The sequence below is a fragment of the Platalea leucorodia genome, assembly GCF_965183815.1.
Source record: "Platalea leucorodia genome assembly, chromosome: 2".
In the NCBI taxonomy this organism is placed as follows: domain Eukaryota; kingdom Metazoa; phylum Chordata; class Aves; order Pelecaniformes; family Threskiornithidae; genus Platalea; species Platalea leucorodia.
The window spans coordinates 106,023,055-106,046,788 of NC_138824.1; the positions used below are offsets into that span (position 1 = coordinate 106,023,055).

The following is a 23,734-nucleotide window of genomic DNA, read 5'->3' on the forward strand; positions in this document are numbered from 1 at the left end:
GAACAAATACTGTGTATGTATAAATACATTGGGACAAATTGAGCTTTTGTTTATTGTAAGGTTTCACTTGAAGCCAAGATTATGATCAAAAAAGAGGTGTCTTGTCACACCTTTGCTGCATTTGAGTTTACATGCAACCTCTCAAACATTAATGCAGAAAGCCCGAAGCACTGAAAATCCTGGGGCCTTTCAGAGTCACACTCATGTAGTTAGGATGAGGCCAATGTACTGCTACAAAATATTTAGCCAATTTTATTTAAATCTGTCCATCATGATTATCAACTTTTTATTATACCGAAGAACCTAAGCGGAACTGCAGGTGGAGCTGGCTGTACGTTGGAGTGTCTTTTGTTTGTTTCTTAAGTGATAAGCACAGCTGGAATGACTACTGAATGCCAGCGCTAAGGTCTTAAACATTATACTGAGACTGGGTTTCTTTTTTTTTAAAGACAACCTAAACTCTTGCTTTATTATAAATGGAAACAAATACAGTAGTAAATGGCACTTTACATATGTAGCTTGCACTGTAGGATCCGGAGAGACCTGATGTGTTGTTCGTGGTTAGGGGTGCTTTGTAAAGTATTCTTCTAAATAGACATACTTTGTCATACAATAAATTACAGTTCTTATTCTGCAGATTTTTCAAATTTATACCATGGGACTTGGTGTCAGCAAAACTACATAGTAAAACCATTAACAAGAAAATAGAAAGGAACTGTAGACATAAACTCTTTCATCATATGTACACATGTACTAACTATTCCAAGCTTAAGTTTCCCAAGAAATTAAGGTCAGCTGCAAAGTTTTGGTCACGGGGTTACTTCAATCCAAATGCATTATCCAGACAGCTGTAGTTTATCTTATTATGCTTTGCCATCATCTTCTTTTGACTGGATGATGTCATTAGCAACTTTGATTTCTATGGTTTCTGGATTTAAAGCTTCTTTCCCATTTTCCTCCTTTAGTGGTAGCTTCCTATCAGAAGAAAAGAGGAATCATGGTAGCACATAAATAACACATAATCTGGAATTTAAGCCGACAACGTATGTATTGCTTATACAGTTCAGTGTTTCTAAAAACATAATTTGTTGAAAATAATGTATAATTATTTTATTATGAGCACTCAGGTTCTTTGCTTTTAAAGAAACTCATATTAACTCTTTCCATTTCTATAAAGCCAGAAAAAGCTAAATGGCATATGGTAAGAACATTGCTGCTGCCCAAAATGCAGTTTCTTCAATAAGACAAAAGAAACAATAGAATGCCAAATAACTTGACCCAAGACAGTACAGAGGTATGTGTTCCTAGGGATACCGTGAAACACTTACAGTCAAGCCTTTTGCTGAATCTAGATTATACTCTTTTTTTATGTCTGTTTCTAAATGTAAATTCAATTGTATACGAAAGAAGACATCTGTCATTGGAGGTTATGCCAAGCCATAGGTAAAGGAAAGAACTTCTTATAGCAGAAGGTGGTGATGGAAATTATTTTATTATTTAGAAACTTCTACAATTTATTTTTGCTAGATCACACAATCTAGCTGTGTTAATAATTTTTAGCTCTTTTAAGACTAACTTAGTGAAAACTCTGAAGAGTTTTATAATCCTTAATTCCAATGGCACAAGAGTCCCCACCCTTACTTTACAGGAAAGACAAAACACGGATTTAATTCAAAAAGGTCTTGAAAGTCATTGATTCCCTACTGCCAGTAGTTAGTTGTCAAAAAATATTGCTGTCAAAAATATGTATGGTTTACTCAGATGTTCCTGTAATAATGTCTCCTGAGCATAATAGCTGTTAATCGTGATTCCAGTTTGGGTTTTCTTTCTGTTTTTTAACTAGGGAATAGCATGCATATACCTTTTTTATTCATGATAACTGCTAAATGTTTCAGTAAACTTCCACCGTGATTGCTTTGATGTCCCAAAGAGCAATATACTGTTCAAAACCTGTCTGAGGAATCCCTTAGGAATGTCTTGTAATAACAGTGTTTAATAACAACAAATAAAACAAAGCAATACTCGAATTCCCAGTCTTATGAAATTTAGGCTGTCTGAAACGAAGTAAGAAAGACACTGTTTATCTAGAGGTTAAACAACGAGCACAACCCATATCTGAGAGAAATCAAAGAGAAGACTACCTTGTTCTATTAGAGTAAGATATGTGGGATATACACCAGCTGTCTGCCTTTGAGCCCGGAGGGAGGCCTCTAGTAATTGTCTGTTTCACATGGCACACCCAAAGGAATCAGATTTCAGCCCACACCACCATCCCCAAAAGAATGGAAACAGCAGAATCAACACAAATCTATTTTTAAAAGAGGATAAAACACTGGGGCAGAGGAAGCATGGCTCATGAAACACATTTTAGGTAAGCAGGCACCTGTATTGAAGGCCTGATAATGCAAAGCACTTAAACTAGTACTAAAAAAAAGCCCTAATTTAATCTAGTTTTATATAAAGGTAGAGTAATTTCTCAAAAGGTGATGCTGAAAGGGAGGAAATATTTAGTCAAAGTAAAAACTGGGCAATTGACAGAATATACTGTGTGGAAATTTAAATAAATTGGTTTTGGAGAAGTGGATTAAGAGCATGTTACAAATAATTTCAAGTTACTTGAAACAGGAAGATTTGCTAGAACCCTGTTGAAGGATACTAGATATTACTGAAATCCATGTTCATGCAAATAGTGTGATAAAATTAGCCTTGCTTTCAATGCAAGCAAGGAAAAAAAAAAAAGAACTACAAACAAATAAAATGTTTTACAAGTTTTCCTCATCAAAAAGTCCATCCACCATTATTTGACCTTATTGTCTTTCAAAACTTGTGAGTTTTTTTGGAGATGATGTGATGTTATCAGTTCAGTTATTGTTAGACATTATCCTTTTTGACTATGACAAAATTTTTGTTATTTTGGAATTTTCCTCTCCATTTGTTTCAAATATTAATTCATATTTGATCCCTATTAACAGATTCAATCATTTTCCTCTTTTAATTAACTAAATCAAGTTTAAATGTTCTAATTACACCAATTTTCCTACTCCTCATTTTTATTTAGCTACATCTATTTTAAATACTTTTATATTTTTCAGCTGGGCAGACTAATCCTTTCAAATCTTAAAGCATTTTATAATAAAAACTTTTTTGGAAAAAAAAAAAAGACTAGAGAACTTTAAAAGGTTCTTTTGCTTTAATCAGATGCTGGCTGTTATAAATCATTAATAATATTGACTTCCTTTAGCACTGCATGTGGCCTAACTGCAATGGTCTGCTGCTATTACCCATACAAAACTTTAACTAGAATATTTACTTTCCTATTTTATAGGAAAATGGCTCCTAGCCATTTTGATACTAGAATTCACCCAGCTTCATTAATACTAAGAAAAACTCAACCAATACTAGAAACACAATAAAGTCAGACTAGGAATGTAATTATAGTACCACATTGCATGTAGTATTTTAATCACATTACAGAAATGTAATATGAAATGCACAGCTTAAATTGATTTCCTGCCAGCATTATTAAAACTTGTTGACTTGCAGGTAAAAGTGCTTTGTGCTCATCTGTCACACATGGATCCCAAACCTGGCTTTGACAAGAATCATCTGAGTTAAGGTAAAATGTAGATTGCCGAATAATATGTTGAGCCATATAATGAAAATACTCTATTATTTTAAGAGGAAGTCATCTCTTTATTAATTATTTCCCACAAATGCTTAAATTGAATTTAAAGTTTTGAGTACAATTTGGTATTATTCAAAATAATTCAACTAATAGTTCAAAATATTTCATCTAATTTAAACTGAAGGCTTATCTTGTATACCTTTAAGACAGCCATAATTAGTCAGAATGAATCCCACCTTGTATGAACATTGCCTGCCTAGAATGTCCTTGAAACTTTTCCTGCCTGCAAGCGAAGCTCTTCCCTCCAAGATCCCTGCTGGTCATCCGCGCCCTGCCCAGCGTGTGCCTTTCTGGCTGATAGCACCTGTTGTTGACAATGTGGTTTTGTGTTATTCCTGCTGAGACACTTACTTCTACCCTATTGCATCCTCCTGTCCTTTAGTGGCATCTCACCTGTACTTTATGTTGCTTCTGTCTTTCATCAGTTATGACCTGTGTCTGAGCAGAAGGTCTCCCCATGTACCCCTAGTACCAGTGTCCCTTCAGAAGTCCTGATTGCATGATGCTTCATTCATCCTTGGTTTCCTAAGTGACAATGTCCCAAATCTTTAGCTGACCTCTGTCCAGCTGTACCTTGGACCACTGCCTTTTGCCATTGGTTGTGGGAGAAGAAATTACCAAGAAGGAAACTGTCATCATTATTAATATCTCTTAACAGTCCTGTTCTCCCAAGGACATAATACCCATCAAACTCCTTATCAGTTGTTCCTATGATTTAGTTATTTTTTCGTGCCACCAGTGACTGATTCTTTCCCCCTCCCATAAGATAAAAAAACATTTTTGATTTTAACTTTATCATATTTCACTCCTGTCAGCTGTTCTACTGACTGGGACAAGCAGGAAGAACTGAACGTAATCTTTTCTGGTATCATGTCCCTTGCTAGATGCATCTCATTTGTATTTGCACATTTCTAGTGCTACAAATAGTCTTGAAGCATGAAAAAATGTGGCCCTGGTGCCTTACCCACTAACATTTCCAAGGCCCTCTGGACTTGTACAATATTTACAACTACATTCTCCTGACTCCTTAGATAACTGTGGGTTCTTTACAGTGCTCCTCATTATAAATTCTAATATGAAGAGCAAACATATCACTAGTCATTCAACAAATTCCATAATTATTTAATTAACACAAGTTTGAAGTCTTCAGGTACAGGTTCTTTAAAGCAGTATATAGCTTAACGTGCAGTCACTTAACACACTCCCCCATTTACTACAAATGCCAACGACAGCCCAATAACACAGGCTTTTTTCTTATTAAAGGTTCTGGCTTTTGCAGTTCTACATAATGGCAAGGAAGGCAATTTTGCTGTATTTTCAGAAAGAGAAAAAGACTGTTTTATAAGAACATCCTCTCCTTTTAAAAAACAACTGTGATTCCGTCAAATAATTAACAGGTAAGTTTCTATATTTATCACAGAAGTGTCTTTGCAGCCCTGACAGCTTTAAGATTTCATGAGGCATGAGATTTTCACAACACATGAAAAGCTTTGGGCTCAAACCAAAGGAACTTGGAGCTTTCTTTAATAATTTCAAATCAATCAACTTTTGAGGCTCAGAAATGAAACTTTTGAGCAATCAGTTCATGTCCTTTTAACACCACTAGGTGGGTTCTCAATACAAGGAATTGTATTGTCATCACCTTTGCTGAAATACTAGTTTCTCTTCAAACTAAATTTTCAGGAAAAAAAAAAAAAAAAAAGAAGGCATATCAGAAGGCCTCATTGTAATAGTAAGCTTAGAAAAATACCAGCTTGCTTGTGCCCTACCACAAATGTTACTTTATCCTCCCCACAGGTTTTGAAAAGTGCTATTCAGGTACAAACACCAGCCACTCTACCCAGTTTAATCTGTTCCAGGGGCTGCAGCAGCAAAATGGAGGAGAGGACCTGACCGCCAACCCCCAGGATCCCCAAGCTCAAGGCCGGTCCCCGTGACTCAGGAGGCAGCCGGAGCCTGCAAGCCCAGGCGAGAACCCCTGCAGTTTCTGTGCTGAGAGCATCTTGCAGAGACGGGAAGGGGGCATGAGGGAACCAAGCAAAGTGGCTGCCTTTCAGTGCTATTAATCCAATTACACCATGTGGACTTAAATAAGCTCTCAGTTACGTGAATGAAAGTAGGAGGGGACCACCCCATGAGGAGCTGGGTTTCTGGAGCATGGGATGCTTGTGCCCTACATACAGAGTGTGTGCGGGGAACTGTGTGTGACTCAATGTAAGGCCATTCCTGAGAGTCAGGAGATTATTGCTGCAGCGTGGTTAATAACTGCTGGGTAGGTGGTAAAGATCAGCTGCATCTGACTAAAAAAATCCTCGTACTCCTGCTCAGCCATCGCTGCAGGGTCAGGAGGGCTGGTGGGGGTGAGGTGACTGTGGGTGCCAGGGCTGAGAGAGAAGGCGGCAGGGCTGTGACCTGCCTCTGCTGGCCATGGTTCTCTACGGGGTTTGGAGGTTAGCCAGGAGTGGCAGGGGAGCATCAGGGGCAAGGTCTAGTGCAGCCTGAGAGCCAGAGAGTGCATGCAGAGCCTTGTCCTCACCCACCAGCACTGAATGAAGCAGGCAGAGCTGGGGGCAGCAGCAGGGTGTGGGCTGATGTCCCACCAGGGCCAGGGCTGGGCATGGGCTGCTGACAAGGCTGGAACTGATGTGGGGCTCCCGGTCCCTGGGCAGGGGGACCAGTGGGCTGGGGAGGCAGGGCAGGGCTGCCTGCACCCCCCTGCCCTGCCATGAGGTCTGTTTTCACCAAGAGCACAGGAGGAGCTCCTCAGGAGTCAGAGCAGCAGGGAGGGCCAGAAAATTTCCCTGGATACTCGCTAAACTCCAAACAGGTCGTGGTGTAAAGATACACTGCAGGATTGCTGCTAATGCAGTGTTGCCATCCAAGGGCTGGATAATGCCCAGATGTGGTCATACGCTGGGTCACAGAAAGAAGAGAAAAATGTCTAGTGATAACCTCAGCTGTTGTTTGTGGGGTACCATGATTTAGATCGATTACTGTAAAAAAAAAAAAAACAAAACCAAAAAATCACATTCATACACTGCACTGCCGCAGCACACCATTCTGGTGATGCTCTGTATCTCCCCCCCAGAGCCCGGGAAGCCCAGTCTGTCCTCGCAGCCAGGAAGAGCTTGTGTGAAACTCCAGGGAATGTCAGGCCACTTACTCTGGTTCCGTGAGGGGAGTTGTCTCATTTGGCTCATTTACTGGACTCCCGTCTTCGTGATTGGTAATTCTTTCATCCTCTGTTCTCATTTCCACTATTGGCTCTTTTGATCCATCTTTCCTAAAAATTATTAAAAGTCTTAGTCTCATATCATCATATTAACAACATACATTGCACATAACTAAATACCAGTATCCCTTCTCTCAAAAGTCGGCAAAGAAAAGGCAGAACTAATTATCAGTGACTAACACCACTGAGACATATTTCAAGCGTGTTCCTCATTCCTTGAAGTCTTCAAAGCATCCTGTATCCATGGTTACTTACCTAACTCCACGAACATCACGGATTAGCATCTCAAAAGAGCATTTTGTTTATGACTAAATAATAAGACAATGGCCACTTCATGGGAATAGATGAAAACTTTCCTAACCTAGTGTAATAAATATAGGACTTGATGCTTAGTTATGCTTGAACTTTTCTGGCAGTGCAAAGAGCCTTTATGTTAGTATACACGCTGCAGAAGTGTACTTTAATCTCCTGAGATTGTCACAATCCCAGCTGCCAGAATGGGGCAAAGAGCCCTTTTGTGAAAATAATCTAGCCCCTTCTGCTCTCACTGGTAGAAGAAACTCTTTGTTTCTATGTCATATTTCCCCCATTTTAGGAACAAATGCTAGTCTCTCACATATAAGTAGATGAATAAACTTTGTGCTAATTGGACAATGAATTGTAAGGAAGATGGAGCAGTGAGTATTCTTATTATGCTTTTGTTGATAATCATAGAATCATAGAATGGTTTGGGTTGGAAGGGACCTTTAAAGATCATCTCGTTCAACCCCCCTGCAATGAGCAGGGACATCTTCAACTAGATCAGATTGCTCAGAGCCTCGTCCAACTTGATACTGAATGTTTCCAGGGATGGGGCATCTACCACCTCTCTGGGCAACCTCTTCCAGTGTTTCACCACTCTCATCGTAAAGAATTTCTTCCTCATGTCCAATCTAAATCTACCTTCTTTCAGTTTAAAACCATTATCCCTTGTCCTATTGCTACAGGCCCTACTAAAAAGTCTATCCCTATCTTTCATATAAGGCCCCTTTAAGTATTGAAAGGTCACAATAAGGTCTTCCCGGAGTCTTCTCTTCTCCAGGCTGAACAACCCCAACTCTCAGCCTTTCTTCATAGGAGAGGTGTTCCATCCCTCTGATCATCTTCATGGCCCTCCTCTGGACCCCCTCCAACAGGCCCATGTCTTTCCTGTGCTGACGACACCAGAGCTGAAGGCAGTGCTCCAGGTGGGATCTCACCAGTGTGGAGCAGAGGGGCAGAATCACCTCCCTCGACCGGCCACATTTCTTTTGATGCAGCCCAAGGTACAGTTGGCCTTCTGGGCTGCGAGCATACATTGCCAGCTCATGTCCAGCTTTTCACCCACCAGTACCCCCAAGTCCTTCTCCACATGACTGCTCTCAATAATATGGCCGTGACATGGAAATAGCTGCTTACTGCTACAGAAGTATTAACAATATTAGTACTAATTAACTTGCATATAATTTTACTTTCAAAAAGCAGATCAAAGGATACCCAAGATATATTTGATATTTCCAAAATAAAACCTCTTTCCATGTAAATATTTCATCCCTATTCCTGTAATCAGATCAGGAATTGTATCCTGGAACTTCATCAGCTGCACTCTGAAAACACAGGCTAACTAACTGAGTTACAGATGAACAATCACTTCTGTATTTAACAGACTCTTTTCTGGACCTGTGATGTTCTAGAGAGCAGTCAGACTGCCATGTGCCATAGCAAAGACCTAGTTAAACCCTTGTCTAATTCATATCTCACATTTTCATATTGTTCCGGAGAAGATAACCGTTAAACAGGCTGTTACAACTACAATAATCCATCTATTCAGGAAGTACCTGGAAAACTCTACCATCCTCTGGTAGTTATCCTCAAGGAAAATCTTTGTAGTGTAGCATGGATAAATTTGTAGCCAAGAAGTTGACTAGGAATTAATGGGTATAAGTCTAAAAGATTCTGGTTATTTAAAAAAAAAAATGCACGTGTTTATTCACCTCTGCAAGTGAAATTCTACTTCGAGATACATAAATGGATACGATGCTCATTTCTGTAGATGATGCACATAACTGTCATGGTTACCTCATATCTGTGAAAAGATTATGGATTGTAGTAGGACTGGTAGAGGGAATGGTAAATTCTACTTGGTTTGTCTGTACATCTACAGTCTTATGGCCAAACACACATTATTGCATGACCAAAAACCTAAAAAAGACGTTATTCACAAACAGCATTCGCATAGGATTGAGGAATTGATCTGTACAGAAAGTACGAACTGCGTAACAATTACAAATTCCACAGAAGGGAAAGTGATTTGTAGGAAACACATTTATGTCATTTCTGTTCCAGGTGGCTGTGTGTACGTTACATGCATTGTACCATCCACATTCATTACATATGCAACAAAATTAATGACTATATGTATCCTACAATCAAAATGTAACAAAGAACCATACCATAAACCCACTCAAAAATCCAGAATGTGAGCTGACATATTTAAAACAGGGAAATGTCAGCATCTTTTAGGGAATGGCGGTTGGCATGAAATAACTTCACATTTTCACTCTTCAAGCCTGTCTTGAAATTTTAGCCTGACAGTCTATTTATGCAGGGAACAGGCTAAAATAAGAACAGTCCCAAATATTTTAAGATCTGACTGACTGAAGATCACCTCAAGAAGGAAAGAAATATAGTTAAATGAGATAGTTGTTCTTGTAAAAGAAGTGGCACGGAGGAATTAATATTAAGTGACCAGCTTTATGCTTTTCTGGGACAGCATGGAATGTCATTTGGGTATGAGATGTTGATAGCAAGGTATAAACTGCTGTCAAGTGACATTTGGAACTTTAGGTCCCTAAGGTCTTCCCACTCAAGAGGGTCTGTACACGAATTCATACCTTGTCATTTCTTGAATGCAAAATTAAAGCATAAACTGAAGTGCTGTGCTCAATAGGAAAGGACAGCTGAGTCAGAGCCAGAAGCTTCACATCTTGATACTATTGATGACCCAGACACACTGGCTTCACACAACAGAAAAAATGCTGTTATTCCTTCACTTACTGTAACCCGTGGAGAATTAGGAAACAGCTATTTTATGGCATAACTTCTATTCAGAAGCATTATTTGATGTAAATATGCTGTGCCTGCTTATGACTGGTTTTGTTCTACGGAGCTGTTTCCAAAAGGGTTGAGAACCCAACCAAGAAATGTAATCAAGTTACCTAAGAAAGACACAGTCTCTGAATCCCAATAGCCAGAACTAAAACCAAAAAAGATACTTACACCTCCACTACCAACAATGAAGAAGCCTGATACAGCTATGAATAATAAGGGCTGCAAAATCTGATCTGCTCTACATGCATCTGGGGAAGGATGGGATCTGGGAAGCTGCAGGAGAATGAACTGCCAGGCTTGACTACTGGGAGAACTACAGCACACAGGAATAGGACCAGTAAATGTTATTTAAACCACACAAAGACAGCATTCTCACAAATATTACAGTGTATGCGTAAGAAGTCCATCAGATGAATATAATGAAGAAATTAAGCATTTTTTTAGTAAAATAGAACTGCCTAAAATGAGGGACCATAATTGATCCTCTCTCCAGCTTACCTTTTGAAAAACCTCTAAACGTTGGGTCTTTAAATTACTACTTGATTGATTTCATGCAATCAGTACTTGAACTGTTTTGCCAGAGATCTCGCTATCCACTCTTATCATTTAAGGGAACATATTTGCACATAAATGATCAGTTCATTCGCATTTGTCTGATGAAGTAGCCACTACACAAAGGTATTTCTGAGAATCAGGATTGTTGATTCCCCACTTACGTTTAGCAATCATTGACTGTTGCTATGAAGCACAATCACATTCACTAGCATTTCAGCCACATCCAACTCAGCACTTCTATTTTTAAAAATCAACAATACTTTTTATTCCTAAAGTCTATGGGCAAGAAACAAGATTTTCCATCAAGTGCTATATCGGAGAACAAAAACTCTGTCACAGATTTTCTATAATACTATGTCCTTCGCTCCCAGATTTACTAGCACTGCCACAACCACATGCTGAGTTTTTGGGTAACAGCAGCTCAAAGATAGATTTGTAGAAATGGAGTTACAATGATCTGTTGCCTGTTCCTCAGGGATCAAAGATGTGCCTATAACTATTACTGAATTATGATTGATTTCCTTTGTGTCAAGCTGCACAAAGAGGCCATCTTAAAGTGAGGTATGGTAAATGCCTTTTTTGTGTCCATTTTGCTTTTAAGGCAACATTTGACCACAAACAATTCTATACATTTCAGAGGAACATTTTCCAAGTCATAGAAACGTTTTATTAATTCCCTTTGCCACACCACAAAATGGCCATAAAGTTAATATAAGTTGGACAGCCAACTTTTTCTTTTAATGAAGTTTCTGAAATATGTGATTAATACTCACAAGTAAGCGGCCTTCCCCTCTTCCAGTTCTTTACTTTTTCCACTTGAACCACTCTTTTTCCCACAGATCCTCCTGGTGATGCACATTAGCAATCCACATTGTCGTACAAAGAAGCAGCTAACATCAGTCACAACCAGGATTAACAAAAGGGCTGCCACTCCCAGGCCAATGACAGCACCAAGTCCAAGACCATTAAAAAGAGTGTCTTGAAGGAAAGAAAATTAAAGCCTATTAATAAAATTCATCCCAAATAATGGCATTTTTTTAAAGCTTTTAAGCTATAGGCCATGAAGCTAAAGGATGTTTAGAAATGAACCACTTAGAAATTAATGGAAATAAACAGTCCTGAAGATTAAGCATGTATACAACCTGATTAAAAAAATCTTTTCTATATAATATTTTCCCATTGCCAAAATTCCAATATGGTCACAGAGCATAAATGACATATTTAATAATAAATAACATCTTAACATTCCAAGACTGAGAGTATCAGTATGCAGCCTAAGAAAAACATTTTAAATGTTCAACATAATAATAGTTGATATAAGCTGTCATTTTCCACATTTCAAATATAATTAATTAGCAGTGGTGCTAAGCAGAATTACTGAAAGGTTTAAGAGAGTGCCAAAATGGTATTTATTCTCATAAAGGTCATTTTTTTGAATGAAAGTAGAATGAAAAAGTCTTCAAAGAAGTTAATTCAAGCTTTTTAATCTGCAAACAGGTGCACACACTTAGCCTTAAATAAATTATTATGAGGAAAACTATGCATATTATTAGATGATTATAGGGTTAGGACCTCACTTTGTATAGTCTTGTACCTTGAAAATACATTCATACACTTCAAAATAAGCATATTCCACACCTGATCTTTCTTTCTGTATTTGTATTATGAAAGCTGATGCTTAGCTAATTTTACTTCATTACAAATCCCATAAAAAATATTTTAATGTTTTGACTCAGTTGACGTTTCCATAATAGACAGTAATGCTACAGATTGTTTTGAATAGTGTGATTCTCGGAAGGACAACAACTATTGTGTTTGTGAACTCAGATGACCCTTATAAAGGAGACGACTTGTATCTGATCAATAAACTAGGGGAAAAAGAAATGCCACCTCAGTAATAGTTCATGCACCCAGCTAACTCAAGAAGGTGTCAGTCTAGCTCAGAAATTGGCTAGTGACAATTGCCTTGTGTGATGCTATGTCCTAAGCAAACTCCACAGGGGAGTGGAACCGGGTTTTTTGCACGTTGGTGTTGCACATCAGCATTGTTTCCTTAAGTGTTACCATGCCTTGGAGTGATGCATGAGTCAGCGGTGCAGTGGTACGTTTCCATTTGCAGCTGTATCTATACCTGTTGCCAAAATAAGAGCAAGATTTTTCTGACAGGAGATTACTTGCATACTGTTGTAGCAGACAGCAAAACTTCTACTACAATGTATTATAGTAGAAGTGTTTTAATGGGGCTACTACTATCACCTTCCTCTTCTTTCTCTTCCACCTCCCTGATACATTGTGGACTATTTTCAGATTAAGAATATAATTTAAGCTTTCATATTTCTGCTAACTAATTTCTAAGAAAATATCTATTTACCCTTTCAAATACAATTTGAAAATTATTTTTTTAGGACTTCTAAATCAATACATACTAACAGAAATATATGCTTTGCTAGTCTGTGATAGAACTCAAACGGAAAAGTAAAGACCTTTTTCAAAAGGGGGAATATTTTACTTCTTATGCAATTGATTTCATTGTCTACTGTATGGGTTGTTTTACTGTAGAACTGTTCTTCAGAATGTTATTATGCAATAAGCCAGAATTCAATGTATATGTTTACATGGATGGATAGGCAGATAAACAAACAGATGTTACTTCAAAGTTATTTTCCTTTCTTCAGGAAGACTTAAAACCCACTATATAAATAACAAAAATAATGGCACAGCAATCAAATGGTGTATCATTCATGCATTGCCGCATCAGCAATGTTGGAACTTGACCTTTCACATGAATTCATTTTCTTTCTTTTTTTTTAAACATCAACATTCATAGTTAAACATTATAAGTACAATTTCTGATGCATCTTCCAAAACTTACTTTATCCATACATCCACTCATCTATTTGATGACTTCCTTTGTAAACTTCAGTCATTTGTTTTTACCAGTCTGAATTGTCAGGAAGATATAAATAGATATTTAATTCCACTTTATTGAAAAGCTCATATGTTTCAACAGATATAATACCAGTAAATTCTATAGAGTCCACTTCTAGAGGTCTTATACAGTGAAGTTTTCCTCTCTATATCTTCTTAACCACTAAATAGAATGTGGAGGAGAAAAATAAGGGTCTCTTAATCTATATTTTTAAAGCGATTGGGGGTTGTTTTGTTGCTGTTGTATTTTTAGGATTCTTTTTTTTTTTAATGCAGTGTTAAGAAGTCTTTACCATGGGGAGATACATTTTTCACTGATGTAAACAGCATTTCCAGTGTCACTGGAACATTGTGATGCGGCAAGCTTCCCACCCCGAATGATTCAGTGACAGAAAAGCCTACACACTATTTTCACTGGCAAGTGAAGGAAATGTTTATAGTAACAATATTGCTCCTTTGCACAATGATACTCATATTCATTTGCCATAGTTGTGGGGAATACTTTGTTTTTCATTTTTCATCTTCTTGGTATTGGTGAGACATGTGAGACCTAGGTATTTGACTGTTACGTATTTTTCTATCTCTTTATGATTGATAATTTCCTTTTCATTCAGCATTCCCCATCCTTACTCCTGCCCTACTTGTCCCAAGTCCTGTTTTTCCTACTTGCAACCCATTTGTTCATACAGGTTTCTGTTTCACAATATTTGAAAGTCTGATTTCTTATGATTGCCAATACTTTTCCAACATTTGTCTCCTTTACCTCCCGCACCACAGAGAGCGACAGGAACGCAGCCACATCCTGCGGCGAGGCGAGGAGCATGGCTGTCATCGGCCTTCTCGCCTGTCTTAGGCTCTTTATGTACTTTCTTCTTCTGAAGACAGGCAGAAATTGGACTGTCTTGTGTTTTAAAAGTATCTGTGTTATGGTTCATTTTTAATATTAATGAAAATATATAAAATTAATTCTTTAAAAGTTCATCTTTGGCTTAATTCTGTTCTTTCTTAAACTGCTGGGACTTCGCACAGGTTTATCTGCTCCTGCAAAAGTCAGTTGTAAAACTAATGCCAGTTACTATTAAAGCAGACTTAGGCCTGTCCTGACTGCTTTCAAAAATCATATCCTAATACATCTATGGTATCAAAACAATGTGAAATTTTGCCTTAATATCTTATGACATCAACAGAAGTACTAATTCTGTGACTGGATGAAATTTTAACGTCATACTACATATAGCTTCTCAACCAACTTTGAAAAACACCTTTGTTATCAAAGAGTTTTGCCCTGAATTAAATTGGGATTAACTTTACTGTGACAACTCTTAAACAACACAAAAAAATACATTAGAAGCAGCAATGATTTCAAGTGTTCTTTTTTACAGTGTTCCAGTATGTACCAAATGGACTCAAAATACTAGTTCCACTTCGTACTTTACAACAATAAAGTATTTATACATTATGTACCTTTTTTTCTAGTTGAAAACACTTATTTTAAATCACAAGAATTCAATGTTAATGTGAGAGAATCAGTTCTTAACAACGTTGTGAAAAGGTTTATTGTATGCCTGACTTAGTAATCTAATCATAGTGGAGCCTTTTAAAACACTGCTTGAAAAAAAAAAAGTCTACATTCCATAGTTCTGAATGGATTTTAATTATCATTTGTCAAAAATATGCTAAATTTAAAATAATATGCTTTTTGTTATGTAGAGTATGGCATAAATAATATAATGCAACTTGCCATGATAATGAAGGAAACTGCCAACTTTAAACAAAGTCACTTCATTCATCCACTTCTTCAAATAAGTGCTTATCAATGAATACTTATGGAAATAAGATTACAAAACTTTCCGAAATGCAATAAAAAAAAGAATTGAAGGAAGTTTCTATAAAGGTCATGGAAAGTATTGGCAATTTTAAAGTTCTCGCTCATTCAATAAGTTGTATTTCTAACTTCTAATAAAATAATTGAACATTTTTGCACAAATCATTATTTGAATGGGAGAGAGCCATGAAGACCTTTGGTAAGTAAAACAGAATTTCCCAGTGAATAGAACTAACTGGAAAGATAAATTTTCCGGACCCTCAAATGTAAACTCACAGTGAATTCCTTTATGAGTCTATATTAGATGATACTCTAAAGGGAAGCAGGTCTAAAGAGAGAGCCATCATCTACATATGTACACAGAGTGTACAGGTACACTTTGTACATGGAAAACTAAAGCTGTTGCTTCTGCACAAAGAGATAGGAACTTAATATGCAACATTAATACATTCAGATTGATGTTACATGAAAGTATGTCCTTCAATGTGACAGAATTTCTCTGTACTCTTACAGAATCACATTGTACCTATTCAATTGCTGGTACAATAAAATAATAATTGCAAGTGTTATAATAAGTACTCTGCTTGAGCAGGGAGTTTAGACAAGATGACCTCCAGAGGTCTCTTCCAACCTCAACCATTCAGTGATTCTAAGTTTTGTTGGAAAAAAAAAAGCTAGTTAGCACCTTTTTGTGCCTTTCTTCCCCTCCTCCTTAGCAGGCATTGCATTAAAGGAAAGATGAAAGATAGATGACTCTACATAGCCCTTAACCTTTTACAGTCATTCACAATTTAAAGGAAAAAAAGCAATGATATAAAACACTTTCCCATGCTCATAAGGTAGCACCTGGCAGCTAGATTTGAACGGGTGCGAATGAGTGAGCAGGGATACAGTGCATAAGTTTGTCTTATTGTTCAGGTCAGTCTGAAGCTAAAGGAGGAACTGCTGTTGAGCTAAAGCAGTTGAAAATTATGAGCTAGAGGACAAATTTGAAAATGCTGCACTAGGTAGTGGCAGAAAAAAAGCATGTTCTTGTTTATCATCATCTTGAACTGCCCTGTTGTATTGACTCTTATAAAGGCAGTCCAACCATGATGGTTATTTCTGCACTGCCTATAAGTATTGTCTTTGATTTTATATCTGATCTGGAACTTTTATTACAATCAAAGGCCTAAAAGATTTATATACTTACTCAAAACCTCTAAAAAGATAGAAAACATAGATCTTAAAAATTAGTATCCATTGATGAGCATCCAAACAATCATAATGTAGTACCAAAACATTAAACAGCTGTACAAGGACTTTCTACTAGTTAATACTACAAGGGTGGAAGGCCAAGACCATTGCTAGAACAAGCACTGCCAAGCTAAAGATCCAGAGAGGGGAAAAAAAGAAGGATACGTATCCGAACAACAAGCACATAATGAGAAACACAACAGCAACAACAAAAGGATTTACCAGAAATGTTATAGAATTCCAGACAGGTAACATGCATCTATAATACAGGTCCACTCCAGATATAAAAATGTATACAAATCCTATGAGGTGTGTGCTGGAGGCAGGATATTGCAAATGCTCAAAGGACAGTTCTTCATTTCAATCATTGCAATTACTTATTTGTTTCCAGATGCTTTGAAATGCCTCCTTTTTTTTTTTTTTTTCCTTTCTCTTTGGGGATATAAGCACATTCAAATTTGTACACAATAAATGGAAATAATTTCTCAATTGATAGCAGCTAAAAAAGTCATTAATCTTTTAAAAATAATTATGTCTTATAGTTATATTTCACTGTCTTTTAATGCTTTGCATTTTCTTGTATTGAAAATGAACATATCTAAATTGTGGGACTTGCATAACTTTGCTCGCTGACTGTCAAAACATCTGCCTCCTTCATTTTCCAACAGGAAACGTCCAAGACCGGTTTAAGCAGACCTGTTCTGTGCTCCAGCTCCTTTGCTGTGGGTGACCAGGATGCAAGGACTGTGTGGCACCCAGCAAATCTCACAAATTACCCAGAATGAACTGTCTCGGGTAGCATGTGAAGGTAGCATGTACCCAGCTCTTTTAGTGCAAATGGTACGATGCTGGAAGACTATATCGATTAGAAGAGGAACTATTTCTTAGCTTTGTACAAGAGTGTCCCATTACTACGCACTCCTGTGCCTTACTGAGATGATAAAAATCATGGGAGGCAAAAAGGAGCAAACAACCAATGATCCCGCCCCCCTACCCAAACAAGCTCCAATAATTTGACTGCCACAGTGAGAGCTGCATGAGATGCTTTTAGCAATTTAAAACAATAAAACTTGGCTTTTGAGTCAGGTAAGTGCCCAGCAGCTACATGTCTACCTTCAAATGAAATAAAAACATCAATACAGTTGCAGCATCAACCATCAACTTCTAAAAAAATATTATGATTCTGTGCAAACATTTACTGGGGAAATGTATGATGCAAAAGACACCATGACAGTAAGTAATATTCTTTTCTATCCTGTTCCTTAATACAAAAAGATGCTAACAAGGCTATAATCGACATTAATTTTAATGCTTTTTCTTCCTCAGTGATTTTTCCTATAACTTTCTGCCAGGACAGATACTGCTGAAGGGCAGTGTACAAGCACATGAGGATATGCTCTGTACTGCATGACTGAGTAATGTGTTCTGACAGATACGCTTGACACACAGCTTTGAAAAATAAGGGGACAGTATTATTGATCCTCATGTAACTAACTAAAAAGAAGGCTACCTCTAACTTTCTTCTGCCCATAAATGACATATCTTCATTGTCTACCATCGCTAATGAAATCTGAGCCCGATTACAGTGGAGTTTCAATGGTTTCCCTTGGAGCAAGAGGAGCTATAAAGAGGTTGTACACCATACCCAAAAATGTCACAGGAGGGATGGGCATTCACAGTCAAGGAAGCCTGTGGTGCCACCAGAATTATCAATTTTAAGAGCTGCGAGATACTGAAATGAGCATGTCTAAAATGGTATCTATCAGAAATGTTATGTTTTCTGATACTTATCCGAGTGAGGGAGTTTTTCTTGATTATAGCAGAGATCTTCTTGCCAACAAGTTTTCTGAAATTACTTTTCTCCTCTAAATTTTACGGGAAAATTTCTTTTATTATGACTCTTTCTGGATACTGAGTAAGTAGGACTGGAGTTCTCATTTACTTTAATGGCCTTTTACACCATTTTTCATATGGAGGTGTCTTAAACAAGATGTAAATAAAATAGCCAAATAAAACAAATGTGGTAATGTAAATAGCAACTCCAGTGTCAACGATGTCTTGTCTATGTCTGCTGAGGGATAAGAAGGGAAAGGAAAGAAGGCCGTGTTAACTAGAAAAGTGTCCTGGGTTGTGAAAATATTCTTTGGAGTTGTGGCTTATTATTTTTTAAGCAAAATTTTAAAAAATTATTCCTGGCATCATCAAACTATCTCCAAGCAGCCTCAGAAGCATATCTAATGTGCTTAAAGAGTTATCAGGTAGCTACAGTCTCTTCTTTCACGTATTTACTCAGTCACCCTAGTAAAAAGTATTTTTTTTTTACATTGCCTACTTCTAAGGGAAGCCCCAGAGAAAAATGGGCAGAAGTCCTTTCTTTCTGTGGGAGCAGTGCCATGCCAGGCCAAGAGAGGAAATACACTTCCAGGACAAGCTGCTTCACGCTTCAGCCAGCTGATCAATACACGTTTCCTGGTATTTTCGAGGCAGAAAGTGGGGGAAAACCCCCAACACTTCACACGCACTGGAAAGCAAAGCTTTTTGCTTTCAACACGGAACAGGGAGGGCAAAGAGAGGCCAGTTTGTGGCATCAGCTCTGTGCCCAGGTTTTAGAAAGCCTTGAGGAAATGATTAAGTTTCTGTGTCCCAGGCTCCTCCATTCAAACTGACAGCAGATTTACTGAACATGTCTCTCGGAGGAATTTCTAAGAACCTGTGCAGATTAATTAAGATTGACATGGGTATTGAAAACATACACTTATGTGTGGTTTCAGTACTGCTATTACATAAAAGGTTAAATTATTTTAATTGCATTATTTGGGAGAATTCAAAATCACACTGTGCACGTACCACAGAGACCTGAGAGATTTTGGCATCTTTATACTGGATGACAGCTGTAACCATAGTACTGTAGTCAGGAGACCTGAAAAAAAGTCCAACTATGTTGGGATTGCATTTGAATTGATAAAATATTTCAGGTTTGACAGCACTTTCTTTTAGCTCTTTAAGACATCCATAAATGCACACACAACTATTTTGAGAAGTATTACTTGGAATAATGTTTTAAATGTATAATTGTTTTACAGCATTAGCTACAAAAAGAGAAGTTTAATATTATGAGTGCTGCCCGTATATGGTGCATGTTTTCACTTGAAATAGTTACACTGGTACAACACCAAGTGTCAGCAGAGTTGTACTTGGTGTGAAAGCGTTGTGTACCAATACAGTTTCTCCCAGTATAACACACCTGCCTTTTGGGATACAACTGTTTCAAGCAGGCAGATTAAATCAGTATGGATCAGGTGCTCATGCTGTGTATTTATACAGACATTTCACATACTTGCTGAATTAGCGGAGTAGCATGGCAGCCACCTAATATGAACTAAACTAAAAACTGGGGAATTCTCATTTTTTGTTTCATTTGGGTTTTTGTTTGTTTGTTTTTATATTCACTATTGGATAAAACACTGAGGTTTACAGTTGAAACAAAAATATTTATACAGCGTTAAAAAATCTCTTCAGTTACAAAATACACAATGTAGATAATGCCAGAAAAACAGTGTTTATCAGTAACAAAGAAAATACAGGTAGAAATGCTTTAAGTCAGTTTTCTTTATTACAAAAATGAAGACAGAAGTTGCATAAACTAAAATGAACTTTGAACAACAGATGAAAGACCCACAAAGTTACAGACATTTCTTGATACCGTGGTTTGGAAAGATGCTGAGGGACATTACATTTACACTATGCACACATTCTTCAGGGAGAAAGCAGAGAGATGACAGCAAGTACTGCATGCATGAAGGAAATCAGTGGAGCAAAATGGTAGCAAAACATGAGCGAGATGAAAAAAAAAAAATGCCAATGTTTCACAAATTAAAACAAACTACTTTAAACCCAGATTTTTTTCTTGCCTTTCATACTGTTTTTGAAAACAGAAACTTACAGAAACTGCAGTGCTTGCAATATTTTTCATGGAAGTAGTTTTTAGTACATTGTATATATTTTCATCGGTAATTCTGTTGGAAATATACACTCAGTAAGATTTATTTTGCCTGTATTACACCTCACTTAACATGTATTATAATTAAAATGATATGAAAATAACATATTCACTAAAAATTGCCTCTACAAAAAATGTTAAACATGTCAAATAAATATTCAGAACTATTAATAAGAATATTATACAATGTAATGGGACTATGGTGGCAAGAATTACTACTACAGTTTCTTAGGACTTTAGACCATATAAAAATGAACAAAAAAGGATATTCCTACCACAGTTGCTTGATCTAAACTTAACATAGCTCTCAAGCATACAGCTTCCATACAGCTACTGTTTGTTTCTAAACAGGCAAAGTTGGTGGATTCTCTACACTTGATATTTGACACCATTGGCTTTATTAGGAGGTTGTCATTGGCATTACAAGGAATAGGATTTTCCCTGTGAGTTTCCATCACTTATACATTAAGCCTGATAAATGTGTACCAAAGGAAAACTGAAGATTCCTTATATGCCTGGAGAAATTGGATGGATGAAATACAATGTGATAAGCTCAGATGAGCTCTAGATGTAGCAAAGATTTCAGTGATGCCATTACAGACATCAGAAGCTACATTTGTCTTGATATTGTTCAAACTACTTTCCAAAAGTAAGAGTTTTTTTCCTTTTCTCCTAAAAATCCTGAAAAAATGAGCAATTAGAAATCATCAACATACTGGACAATGGGTAGAAGATTGGAGACTATTAGCACAATCACAAATTGTAAACAAGTCTCCATTACCTCTTTTAAAAAAATAAAGTTCTTTTGTTAGGCTTAATTAGCTAACTTTACATTTGCATACACATGTGAGTGGAGCTATTAAATTTAGTGAATGAGGTTTGCATGCTGGAAAGATAATACGTGGTAAGGACCAGGAATCTAACTGAGTATTGGTCATACGGTTACTTCTTTAATTAAACCACTATATCTGTTTATCTTTTAAATATCTATTTTTCATATGTACATCATATATTTTTTACATCAGTGCTTGGCCTTATACTTCCATCACAACATTAAATGGAATGTTATTTTGTTGCTTGGTAATAGTATGTTTTGTACACCTCGTAAAACCACACAGACCGATACATTTTATTTCCAGCGTATGCAGTATGTGTCTTTTTCTGGGCAATGTTTTTCCTATTTAGATAGACAGCAATTTATATTCTAATAAGTCTACTGTAATATATGAAGGATCACATTTGAAATTGTATTATGTAAATAGTTTGATTTATGAATAATTGGCAAATGTTAGGAACTTTTCAAAACTCTGGAAACAAAAAAGACAACAAGTAAAATCTGATTAGGAAAGAAGCCAGCCTTAGACTCAAAAGGTTGTAAACCAAAACATTTAAAAATACTATTCCTTAAAGATATACTGCTATATCACAGAACAATCATTATCCTTTTTGAGTTTCTGTGCCATCAATTTGGATTTAAGGCATAACTTCAGCATAGAATATTTCAGGATTTCAGTCTTACAGACAGTTGAATATTAGCATTTCAAAATATGTGACAATGTTGAAAAAATGGTAATATTTTACACTGTCAATCATAAGACTTAAAATCCCTTTTACAATTACTACATTTAAAGGAACAAATTTACTTATCTCACATTTAAGTACTAATGACAGCAGAATATTAAATTCAATTTGTGAAGACGTATTTATCATTTTAATACAGTTTAAGCTACAAATTTAAAGCTGTTCAGCCTATACCTACCAATTATAATTTAATTTGTAAATGTCTCTTTTCACTTTTTCCTCATTCTCATCTGTAGGAAGACAAGATTTTAAAATCTTCTGTATCTTTGTACAGATTGTACAAAATATTGTAAAATAATCTTGTTCTCATTGTTTTTAAACACAGAATTATGAAACTTTCTTAAAGAGAAATACAAACAAAACTGTATTAGTTATTAATCTCAGGAGATACATGACAACCCAAGGACATTATTCTCTTCCTCTTTTTCTTTCTTGTTACAGAGGTTTTGGGACACTGCCCAGAACTGCCTGGCTCTGCTGTCACAGAATCCCTATAAGATTGGCTTAACTCATCCTCTTTGTTCTTTGATGGGAAGGGTAGGGCCAAAAGTATCATATTCAAACTACCTGATAACCTCAAAATGCATAACGCAGAAGAATATAAATTGGAGCAGACCTAAAATTTCTTGTATAGTTCCCAGCTGAAGCTACTATCAGTTGGAAAAAAGATAAGTGAACCAAATTTGTCTCTTTATCCCACTGGCATTGTGACACTGAGGATAAAAGCCAACTTGTCATTTATAATGTACACGTAGCTTCTAAAATTTCTCAAGGCTTTTCATTAGCTCTTTCACAATATGTTTGGAGAGTTCACAGTCAATCACTCTCTTGTGCCCTAATTCCCATCTTGTCTTCTTATATACCTACCTGCGATGTTAAAATGTCTTGCTAAAATAATAAATTTATAACTGGTAAAGAGTACTTTGAATGTTTAACCAGAGTAGGAAAATTATTTAAAAATTTTCATTGTTCTACTTTTTTACATACCTGTAGTAGTCTCCTGTCTTGCTTTATTTAGAAAGTAAGAACAGAGAGAAGTATATGACAGGTAAAATATGTAATAAAATGTTTATTAGAACAGCTTTAAGGTTTCAAAGTTTAGGAAATTAAGAAAAGGCTGCAAAATAAGGAAATACCAGAATGGGACTGTCTGTGCAACCTTAATGAGACCCCTTTTTATGTTTCATTCTTTGAGACCATCTACATTTTACTCAAGACCTTTAAAATCCACTAGTTGTGATTGTATCTGCAATTTGGTTTTCGTTATTATTGAGAACAGCACTCTATCTCTATTGTGTCCACAGGAGAAAATTCCGTTTCCTTATATGCATCCAGTCCCTATCTTACAATGGGATCAGAACGCAGGAGGGATGTGACTGCAAACAACAGCCTCTCAAAAGAATTTGCTGCTCCCCTGGTCCAACAAGGAGCCCCAGTGTTTGTGCACCACTGTGCTCCTGCAAATTGAGAAAGAGCTCCTGGGAGCAGATCATGGTGTGCTTGTGCTGAAGCACGCTCAGTGGAGATCAAACAATTTGCTATTGACCAGTTGTGAACTGAGAT

The 23,734-nt window shown here is 36.8% G+C and overlaps 1 protein-coding gene across 2 annotated transcripts in view; it reads right to left on the minus strand.

The window, feature by feature from the left end:
- Positions 1–863: 863 nt before the first annotated feature.
- The window catches only part of NCAM2 (neural cell adhesion molecule 2), a gene marked incomplete at both ends in the record, with an annotated part of 315,199 nt that continues 292,328 nt past the window's right edge, over positions 864–23,734 (minus strand). For both annotated transcript variants that reach the window (XM_082333672.1, XM_082333671.1), the window contains 3 exons: positions 864–975; positions 6,849–6,968; positions 11,375–11,579. In XM_082333672.1, the coding sequence (XP_082189798.1) occupies positions 864–975; positions 6,849–6,968; positions 11,375–11,579 (437 nt within the window). The remainder of the gene's footprint in view (positions 976–6,848; positions 6,969–11,374; positions 11,580–23,734) is intronic.